The 10,770-nt window shown below is 40.6% G+C and overlaps 1 protein-coding gene across 3 annotated transcripts in view; it reads right to left on the bottom strand.

The window, feature by feature from the left end:
• Positions 1 to 3,549: 3,549 nt before the first annotated feature.
• Positions 3,550 to 10,770, bottom strand: part of LOC141009307 (neurexin-1a) — a 272,300-nt gene continuing 265,079 nt past the window's right edge. For all 3 annotated transcript variants that reach the window (XM_073481851.1, XM_073481849.1, XM_073481848.1), the window contains one exon: positions 3,550 to 3,902. In XM_073481851.1, coding sequence (XP_073337952.1) covers positions 3,601 to 3,902 — 302 coding nt within the window. In that variant the 3' untranslated portion in view covers positions 3,550 to 3,600. The remainder of the gene's footprint in view (positions 3,903 to 10,770) is intronic.

The following is a 10,770-nucleotide window of genomic DNA, read 5'->3' as shown; positions in this document are numbered from 1 at the left end:
GTAAAACCACATTTTCAAGGACTTGAAACTGGACTTCGTGCGCTGTATTTCATCTTCTCACCACAACAGGTGGTTCCACACCAACGTAGATCCTGGCAACTTTTTTTTTTTTTTTATCACAGTGCTATTTATATGATGTGTGATATTGTGTTAGTGAGGACCTGCCCCGCTGAAATGTCCTTGAGCAAGACACAGCCAACTGAAAGGAGGAATTTCCATATGGAGATCAGTAACACGTCGCACATTACAAGTTATCACATCGGAAAGCTGATGGAGCAGCTGATGGAGAGCCGAAGAGGTGGAGTCTCCTGAGGAACCATCTGCTTGCGTCAACAGTTTAAATCCAGCTCATAGCCTGTCACACCTTTGTGCTTGGCTTCCTGTTCAACTATGCGATCTGAACATTCAACCAAGACGTTAAGTGAGAAGTTAATGCTTCAACAATTCTGCTACCCGTCTCCTCTTACACCCTTGTGGAGATTTACTGCATGTGTAGAGTGGTGCTTGAGTGTCAAGAGCTGTATCTGATCCACAAGACTTTTGGCTAGAAGTCCCATTATGAGGTCGAGGGTTTGTGACTTCAATTTAAAGTCAAGTAATAGCTTAGGGCTAAAAGTTAATTTAGCAAGACGAGCGTGGCGATGCCCGATCTGATGAGGAGCACACAGTTCATCTAGAGATAGAAGCCAACATGCCGGTGGCTAGACATCTTCAATTTACACAGTTTTATGTTTAAAAGAAGTTGATGTAGTGCTTAGAAATGCCCCAACATGTCTTGAAAAACTTTATTTTTACTTATTTAAAACAATTATTTTATTTTGTTTTAACATATTAGAAGTTAAACTAATGCAATACTCGAAGCTTTCAGACAGCAGCATACCAGACAAACTGTTGGTCATACTACTGCTTTAACTATTTTCTATAACTTCTCATCGTAAAGTAATTAAGTAAGTAATTGTCATTGAACAGTGCCAGTAGAAAATCACACCATCTGTTTATGGATTGGTTCACTATTAACCTCAATATGCTATGTGGTCTGCCATCAGGCTTGATTTTTCCCGGGAACTACGGCACAAAAGGATGTGCGCCTGCCGCTGTGCAAACAAAACAGGAAGAGGCATTATTGTCCTCAGGACTGTGGAAACTCTTCTCTGCAAAAGAACAAGGACCTGATGGAGGAGGCAAAGAGGGTGAGGAGGGAGAGTGATAGAAACCGAGGTCAAACAAGTTAAATGGTTATATGTGTTCGTGTTACCACCAGGACTCAGACAGTTCAAAACCGGCATTCTCTCTACTGTATCAGTAAATAAAAAACACCTGCCTACTTATTAATTCAACCAAGTGTTTCACTGCCTTTTCATAGCACTGAGATCTGTGTTTATAGGTCAAATTGGGCTTCAGTTGTTCTTTTGCTCTGGACAGTAGCCAGGCTGCTAGCGGTAGCCATGTGGCTAACGCTGTCTTTGCGACAGTCATACCATAGGGAAATGCTATGAGGAGGGAAAGTTTAAAGTCAGTACAAAGCCTTTTATGGCTCTAGAGGGAGCTGTGCAAAATCTGATACAGGTGATGTCACTTGAGTCGGTGCTGAGGAGTTTGAAAGTGAAAAAAATCTGGAGAGTTCGAAAATACGTGAGCTTAGCAGACCTCTTTAGTCTGCTCATCATCTCCTCTTGAGCTGCTCACGGCTACAATAGCCACTGCTTGCATATCACACCAAAATCTCCGTCCAAACTGTCAGCAGTTGAGTTGCATTGTGGGTAATGTACGCACAAGATGCCGATTTTTCACACTGTCCATCATGAGTCAGACAAATGTACTCAGTGATGTAAATGGTGTTTGCTGGATGAGGAAATGAAAATCATAACACCTGCATGTGTCTCGGATACATTTTGTCAAAAGACTGGTTTAAGTTCACTTAGGTAATATTTTATTCATTTGATTTTTCAAAACTAGTTTTTTTATAATTAATTTTTTTTTACGTTGGAGTACAAGAAGGGTTACAGTCGAACATAAAACACCCAAGATGAAATGAAAAAGAGGAGCAAACAAAGAGAATTTATAATCATCATTTATAGTTCATGGCCTTTTTTCTCATACTCATTCCAAGTACAGGTCTCTGGAAAGCAGAATTGACTGACAGAATGACAGAACAAACACAGAACAGTTGAAACGGAGACTTATTTGAGCTATTCTCCTCCGGTTTTTGCATCAGCCCAAGCACACATTGGACAATCTTATAATACCACTTGGAAACACGCACAGCAAGTTAATTTATCTTATTCGTTGTCGTCATCCATCATCATCATCGTCATCACTCATAGTCTTCATTCTCACTCATGAAAGTCAGGATTGAGGAGGAAGGCAGTGATTCTACCAGTATCCTTAAAAGAGAGCCACACAAGTTGTCATGCCACGTTATCAACGCCTTGTGCAGTTTTTGGGTACGGTTAGGCTACTACTGGTCCGGGATCATGTATCTCAGGTTGGCATTTGTATAAAAACTATATAGGAACACATGTAAAAACAGGGGAGAATCAAATTATTATCCAACTGAAAAAAAATGCAGATGTTTTCATAAAATCGTCTATGTCTAGCAACACTTAATAACACTTATGTCTTCTTTTTGTCCTTTTTTTTTTTTAGTTTTATTCCAAAATGGTTGAGTAGCAGTTATAGTTTGCATCATCTATACAACAGGCTATAAAACACCACTTTGTCACAGTCCAGAAAGCACATATAGATGTGGTTGTACTGTATATCAACATATGTACTGTAATAAGATAATTTTGCGTGCATGGCTCCCGATTGATCACCTTTGAGACATCCCCATGATTCTGAGGAAAACTCTCTCCTTTGAGTTCACACGATGTGAAAACGAAGGCCTCCAGATTTCTTACTGGCACAATGGACATATTCTTCTTTTAAAACAGTCTTTCAAGAGAAACTGCCATCCATTCTCATCTTCGCACTGCGGCAGCTCAGTCAGCCAGGTATTAGTCTTTGCCGGCCATCACCGCCTCTTCAGTGTGTACTTTGGCTGATATCCTCAGACATCCATCAGGGATTTTTTTCCTCTCTGAATACTCTCTGTCACCTGATTTTTTTCTCTCCATCCACGGTAAATGTTTGGCGTATTTATGTATGTATTTATTTATGCATTGTGTCATTTTCCTGTAGAAAAAGTCTCAACAACACAAACACAGGCAATGTAAATGAAAAGTCAGTAATGTCCCTTTGCAAAGTGCATCTGTGCTCCTCTGTTTGCCAGAAACAAGGGAGTTCAATCACATTATCCTGGCCAAGGAAACAAGTCACAGATGGGTTAATGTTGTTTGGTTGACATGTTAGATATGTGTTCAGTTCATTGTCAAATGGTTGCCAGAGACATTTTTCCATCAGTCTCCTTCTGGACAGTAAATCTTCTCTAAAGAAAGTTATTATTTCATTTTTCATATTTACTTTTCAGAGCATTGTCTTGTAGGAAAAAATGACTAAATAATGTTCATCTTTGTTATTATACTGTACACATGTTGATGTCCTGATTTGTCTTTTCCAGAAATGTTTAAGTTGGTCCAGCAAAGACCAAAGCTTTCACAATCACACGTAATACTCCTTGTCCTTGTTCTTCTTGTTCTTGCTTGAGGTTTTCGCGGTGTTCACTGGTTTCTCTTTAACGACGGTGCCGTTGGACTGCGCCGAGTTGCTGATGTAGTTGCGACTCTCGTCCACGTGGTACGAACCTTCGTCCCTGTTCCGGTATTTGTACATAGCGTAGAGCAGGATGAGAATACACAGCGCCGCCGCTGCCACAATGCCAACCACCATCCCCGTCGTGCTGCTGGACTCCCGGAAGACCTCCGTGCCTGGGTCGCCCTTCGTTCCAGCGCCAGTGGGATTGGCTGAAAGGGAGACGGAGATATGATTACCACAAATGGACCGAGCTTGCCGTCATTTCCATTTTATCATTATTACTATGACTGGATTTATGGTGGTGAATGAATGCATTTCTTCTCTGCACGTTTGGATCGATATTACAGCTTAATGTTGATGGCTCAAGGTTGCTGAAGCTGAAAGTAGATGTTGGCTGATAGGATTGGCTTTCATGCAGTTACTGTTCACAGTGAAGAGACAACAGTGTCATATCATTATGATGCTAAATAGCATGGTATGCAATGGCAAGGATGAGGAGGTCCCAGTTTAATTATTTCTGCCAAAACTAGAAAGATTAATACAAAGGAGAATCTGAATATTAAAGCCTTTAACAATCCAATTGGTATGCAAGCTGAAACTGTCAAATATTACCCCCACGGTTAAATGGGACACAAATGCCTCCATGTGGATTTTCTTATAAAACTCTTAAAGACTATATTTTACATCCTTTGACAGTCACAGAATCCAACAATTAGCCTAGAAATTATATTGAAATGCCACACAGTCATTCCTGGATCACCCCCAAGAAACCAAAGTATCTATTAGGACTTTCAATAAATGTAGGAGCTGGACATTTTTGTAGACTTGGCCTAAAGTACATGCCATTTTACCTGTCTAATCTACCGCCTATCAGCATTTTAATTCCTGCAGAACATTACTCCGATGACATCCACTGAACTGTAATCGTTCATATATGGGAGGATGGAGAAGGTGAGACGCTGTAGGATAAAGAGATTTTCTCACTTCAGAGGCGAAGCTGACAGGAAGACTGATGTCCTAATGATTCATTAACAAGCACAGTTAAAAGCTCTTAACATGTCTTACACCACCGTCATGAATGAACAGAGCACATTTCCAACGTTTACTACATATACAAGCAGCATGACTGTATCACAGACTGCGAAAATAAATCTTTCAGAGGGAAACAATTCTTCAATTGACTCAGCAGATTTTGCCAAAGGCTGTCCCCACTTCTGTTCTGAGATGGTGCCATTCAACAGAGCATATTCTGAAAACACGTCAGCCCCCTGATATTTTTCAGTTCTCCTGGCACATCTCTCTCTGTGTGTTTTTGTAGCAGTCATCATTTCTGCTTAAGCCCTCTTTGTTGCATTTGTGGAAATCCAAACACTCAACACTAACATTTGGAAATGAAAGCACTCTGGTTCCACTGGATTGGGGCAAAAAAAAAAAAAAAGTATTAAGGATTTACAGCGGGGTTCAGATCATAGTTGTGTTGATGTGAAGATGTTACGCTTCGATTAGCATTTACACTGGCCAGACAGACAGTAACAACAGCGACATAAATAGCTGTCTTGACATGCAGGTCTGAATCATTTCCACTGTGTTGACTGGATGGTTATGTTAAAGGTATCTGGCGAGCTTTGCACTATTCAACTTTGTCCTTGGCCACAGAGTGCTGAAGCACTCTTAAGAAGAGATGCACTGAATATACAATGCAGTGAAAATCCTGTACTCTGAAGCAATACACATGCCACTTTCCAACTCAGTGTAAATGACTTTTCGTATGGTCTTAACACTTGGAGAATTCATTTTTCATGTTCACCTCAAAGGTATTGACTTAAGGCTTTTTTATTATTTGTCCCTTTTGATATACAGAGTGTCTTGCGTCTAGGTGAAAATCGTCACACAGCAGTTATCTGTTTTTTTTTTTTACCTGTCTCCAGGTCATGTAGTATAAAAGTTAAGAGTTTTTTTTTTCTTGACTTTGATCACTTTCTACTTTCAGTTTTCAGTTTGGTTTTAGCAACAAAAAAGCTACTTGGTTAGGTTCAGGAAACAGTCATGGTTAGTGTGCAAATACCATTGTTGGCTATGGACACCTGGGTGCTAATTGTATCTGCCTGAAATACAATATAAATGCTTATTTTGAAGGTGAAAAATGCTGATAGAAGCCATACACACACGGAAAAATGGCAACAATGTTAGCATGGTAAAAGTGTGTCTTCCTAACGAAGGAAAATGTTATACTTTGTGTTTATATAGCACCTTGTTTATAAGAGCACAATGTTTTTCGGCCTTTTAGCCACACGTTTAATACTGAGTAACACTTTGATGTATTTTCATAGTTTTAATACATTTCAAAGTAAGTGAACGTTAGTTAGTGCTATATTAGCTCAATGCACGCAATTCTGTTATTCTTAATGAGCAGTTCAGTTTGCTGTGCTGGTACCATGAAATGCGTTACTATTAAAGTGTGTGTTGCATGGTGAAATTGTGTTTTGCACTGAAAACTTTTGTTACTCTTTATGTAGCTTGTAGCTGAAGGTTAAGATTGTCTACCTGTGGCACTCTATTATAGATTCATGTTTAGTCTGACATTTAAACGACCTCAGAAATTGTGGTGAACTGTTGTTGAAATTCTGTCAGGAAATTAAAATAACTTTTTTTTTTCCATTTTTAACTCTGAGTGTGTTCACAGTGTTGTCATGCAGCTACAGTACCATGTATTTTCTACAGCATTAAAGCTCTTGTGAAGAGTTAGATCAGCTATACTGTACTCCCCAGCTTTAAGACTACCAACACTCGGTATATATTGAAATTAAGGGTTTATAAGCTTAACAGAACCTAATTGTATGAACACTGATAGCATCTACAATATTAATTTGTCATATTGAGGAATATTCATGTGAGCAGCAGTCATCAAAATAATTTGACTTGACATTTACAACATCTTCATGTGATGATAAAATGGCTATTTGATATCTATTGAAATTAATCTGACTTGTGCCATCCCTCATGTCCCATTTTGCTGTCCCACTTTCCTCTCTACTTTTTTTTTTTTTTTTTTTTAGAGCATTTTGGTTTCAGGAAATAATTGCGTTCTTCAGCTTTGATATTGAACCAGCTTTAAAAAGAAAAATTCACTCTTAAACAAAGACCACGACATTGTGTCTTCATTATTTCCAACCTTTGATCTTGGCCAGTCAAAGTAACATTTCCACATGAGTAACCCTCTTTCTAAGCTTGAACTCAGTATCCACAGTAGAGAGCAACTCTCTCTTCTGTCTGACATCAAAAAGAAAAGACATGGAAAACAAAATTTTGCTGCTATTGAAGTTCATCATAACCAGCTTGTCTCATCTTATCAAATCCTTATTTTATGACAGACTAACTTCTCTGAGCATGAGCAAAGAGGGCAGTTCTGGTTCTCGTTGTATAAAAAAAGAGGTTGTTTCTCCCTGATCTGTTTTTGCAGCACATCCCATCCGACTTTTGTGGCAATGTCTCAAACAAGCACCAAATAAATTCACTTTTTCAGTGAGGGTGTACGTGTCCTTCAGATCAAACTGAATATTTTTTCCTATTTAATATGAATCACAAATACATATACTATTCTGCAAACCATGCTAATTTCTTTTAGATTGGTGGATACATTTTCCACCAAACATGTTTTGCATAATGTTACAAAATCCTTGAAACTCCCTTAAATGGACTGAATCTATCACAGTGGGCATCAATACTACTTTGGATTTTGTCAATGTTACACTACGCTTGCTTGTAAATGCAGTATGGCCAGTCTGCACTGCTTTTTTAAGATAATGCCTCTGACATAATTCCTCCTTTAATGCAGACTTGATCTTCATGTGATGGATGTGACAACTTCAGTTTCAAGAATCTACCACTTGAAATGAATGGAAACCAATGCCTGTCCTGAACGGTTGGATGTATTTTCAGTAAAATGAAACACCTCGTCAGTAGTCTCGCCTTCAATTCCGTGACATTGTGACATCACACTATGTCACAGAGTCATTTCCATAATTTATGCCTAGCAGCTAGTTTTGGATGTAAAAATTGAATTAGCACAGCTGCTCTGTTAGTGGTGCTGGGTCAGGCGTGTGTGAGCTGACCAATCAGTGGAGACAAGGTATTCAGGAGGTGGGGCCTTAAAGAGACAGGAGCTAAAATAGAGTGTTTCAGACAGAGGTACAGACTGCTGCAGCACTGGACAGTATGAGAAAACTGATGTGTTTTTTTGAGCAATAAAACATGTAAACCTAGTCTAGTACTAAACCAAAATAACATTATGAACCTGAAAATGAGCATAAGATGTCTCCTTTAAGTTTACATGATTAAAAGTTAAGGAGATAAAACCGACCAACAACCAATTTGCATACCATACACATCCTCCCTCATTGGAGTATACTTCATGTCTATTTCACAATAATGATCCTAACTGTTATTATCCAGTGTTTGCACAACAATGAACTTGAAATGATCACTAACACAGAGAGAATGCTACACTTTCGGGAATCGTTTCCACCAGTGAATAGGGAGGTGATTGCACATCAGCGTGCCCACTTCATATTCTGAATGCTGTCCAGGTTATAATACAGCGCTCCTTATGTCTCTGATAGCCCTCTTCACTGTTTCTCTCTCTCTCGTGTCTCACTCAGTGTTGATAGCTTTAGAGATAAAGTACTTTTTTGATTGCTTTCATTTCTCTTCTTGAGTGACAGCTTAATTTTCAAGCATCGCTTTGAACGGTGTAATACTAGCTAATGACCCACACAGCTTGCACACGCAGGTAGATCTTGTTCATGCCAGACTAAAGGGCATGGAAAAGTGTAAACTGTAAAGGGCAAAAGTTCTCCGGGCTGTCAAGAGAGGAGATGCCGCTGCCATTCATTGACATGTTTTCCACCATGGTTAGACTGATCAGCGGCCCAAGTATGCTTCCAATGCCAGCAGACATTCAAGGACAAGCGGAGAGTACCACTGGGGGATTGAGTGTGACTGAGCGTTGCAACAGATTAGCTCTGCTTGTGACAAGCCCACTTATCCTTGCAGACAGGTGTGAAGAATGGTCTCGCCTTGTGGGCAAAAGCCACTGGTTGACATGGCTCTTCCCCAGCAAGCCATTGTGTGGGCATTATTGGTGAGTTACTTTCATATTCGCTATCTATCCTTTGTTCGGGGTCAAAAAGTTGAAAGTGTAGATAACATAGCAGGTTGATGGAGTAGAGAGCTCTCGATGTGGCACTCGAGGGTTTTATATGAGACCTCGGCCGGCTCCCACAGCAAGGTGAGCTCGAGAGGCAAGCGGCCGCAGTCTGCTATATCAGGATTGAGTCATGTGGTAACAGAATCATGGTGTGTTCTTCCTCCTTCTGTGATCTAGCACCTCCTGCTCTAGGCTTTGTTATTTCCTCTTGCCTGGATCTGTTGATTGGCTCCCCACAGGCTGCATTTGCGCAGAGACGTTGTCATTGAGAAACCCTTGTTCAACTGACCACAATCCTTCCTTCATTACTGTAAAAAGTGAGAAAAGTAGGTTCCTTGATCCAGTCATTCAATTTTACATTCACACAGAAAGATTTTTGGGCCCACATTCTAATCTTTTCCTGCAAAATCCAACTCAATATCTTAACAAGGAAAGCTGAGTAGTGACCACTACTTAAAGGATTAACACCTCATTTAGAGCAGTGCTGACACAGCCATGTTTTGTCCAAAAAGATTAGCATTCATTACAGCTCATTAGCTTGCATTTAGTCTCTGCAGTGTCTATCAAACAGCCACCTGATGGCGTGCAGGGATCTAGCCTAGTCCCTTAGATTAACTGATACACCTGATGATGCGGCTCATTTGTTACCCGTGAGCTAACCCTGCCCTGCTCTCCCTCAAGTTGGGTTCAGGCAAAGTAATGTGGCAGACACAAGGCCTTCAAGAGAGGCCCATAAGACCTGAGTCAAAATGCATCTGCCTGTCTGTTCATTAGCACTCCATCACCTCAGAATGAAGGCACATAAACTGAGAAAGAAATAGCGCCTGAAACAAGTGTTTAAAATGATGGCTGCTCTTATACGCTCTACTCGAGCGTACCCAAGGGTAAAATTAGACATGGGGAAAATGACCTTAAAGTGGCGCCTAGCTTCATGGCAGCACAGTGGGGGTGCACTTGTGAAGCGATAGAGGTAAACTCAGGGGGGTTAACTTTTGAAGGATTGCAGTTGTGTAAAAGCTGCCAGAATAACTTTCTCCTCTACGTCTCATCCCGGAGCGAGACTTAAATTACAGTATCACATCCAGACCATCATAAAGTCCTTGCGGTTTTATTCACAAGGACATCAGTTAATGTTTCAGCCATTTAGTCACAAATCATTTGCTTTTACCAAGACTGTGCCGAGATACACACAGAAAAACCGTAAACAAAGAAGCATAGATGATCTTATATGTGACCCTGATCCATAAATGTTAGTGAAGAAAATGAAATAGCCTGGCCAGGGAATTGCATTTGCCATACAGAGAGGCACTGAAGGGTGCAATGACATCAACAGCGAGATTGGTCTGGCTCCAATGTGCTGGTTACTGCGGGGTTTATTTGACAGCATATTTCCTCTTAATTCTACCTGGATTCTTCAGTATGGATACATGAGCTCGCCTCTCGGAGATATTAGCATCGCTGCAATGGAACTTGTCATTTAGACGCCTGTGATATGCCTGATGTGATTCCCCTTCTTTTTGCCTGACTCCTTTCTGCAACGTGCTCTCAAGGAGAAGAATGGGATCAGAGATTCCACACTGTCAGGCGGGATTTGAATAAATGGTCCTCTTCAAAGACTATTTTTCCTCATTTGTCTCCGGCGAGAGGGTTCATTTGTTTGGTAATTTGTAGCAGGGTGAGCAGGTTGACGGGGGCCACGGATGACGGAAAACAGGGAGAGTGTCGAGGCGAGGGGTTTGCTTCAGGTGCGTGCGAGGCTTGTTGAGAGGTAATGGAGCAACCAGGACTACTTAGGATATATTGGATGGACAGACTGGGCTTGACCTTTCATTAACTGGTGGTGGTAATGGGTCGAGAAGAGTTTTGTAGAG

Source organism: Pagrus major, chromosome 15 (genome assembly GCF_040436345.1).
Source record: "Pagrus major chromosome 15, Pma_NU_1.0".
In the NCBI taxonomy this organism is placed as follows: domain Eukaryota; kingdom Metazoa; phylum Chordata; class Actinopteri; order Spariformes; family Sparidae; genus Pagrus; species Pagrus major.
The sequence above is the reverse complement of the archived record's forward strand: the minus strand, read 5'-3'. Positions and strand labels throughout refer to the sequence as shown.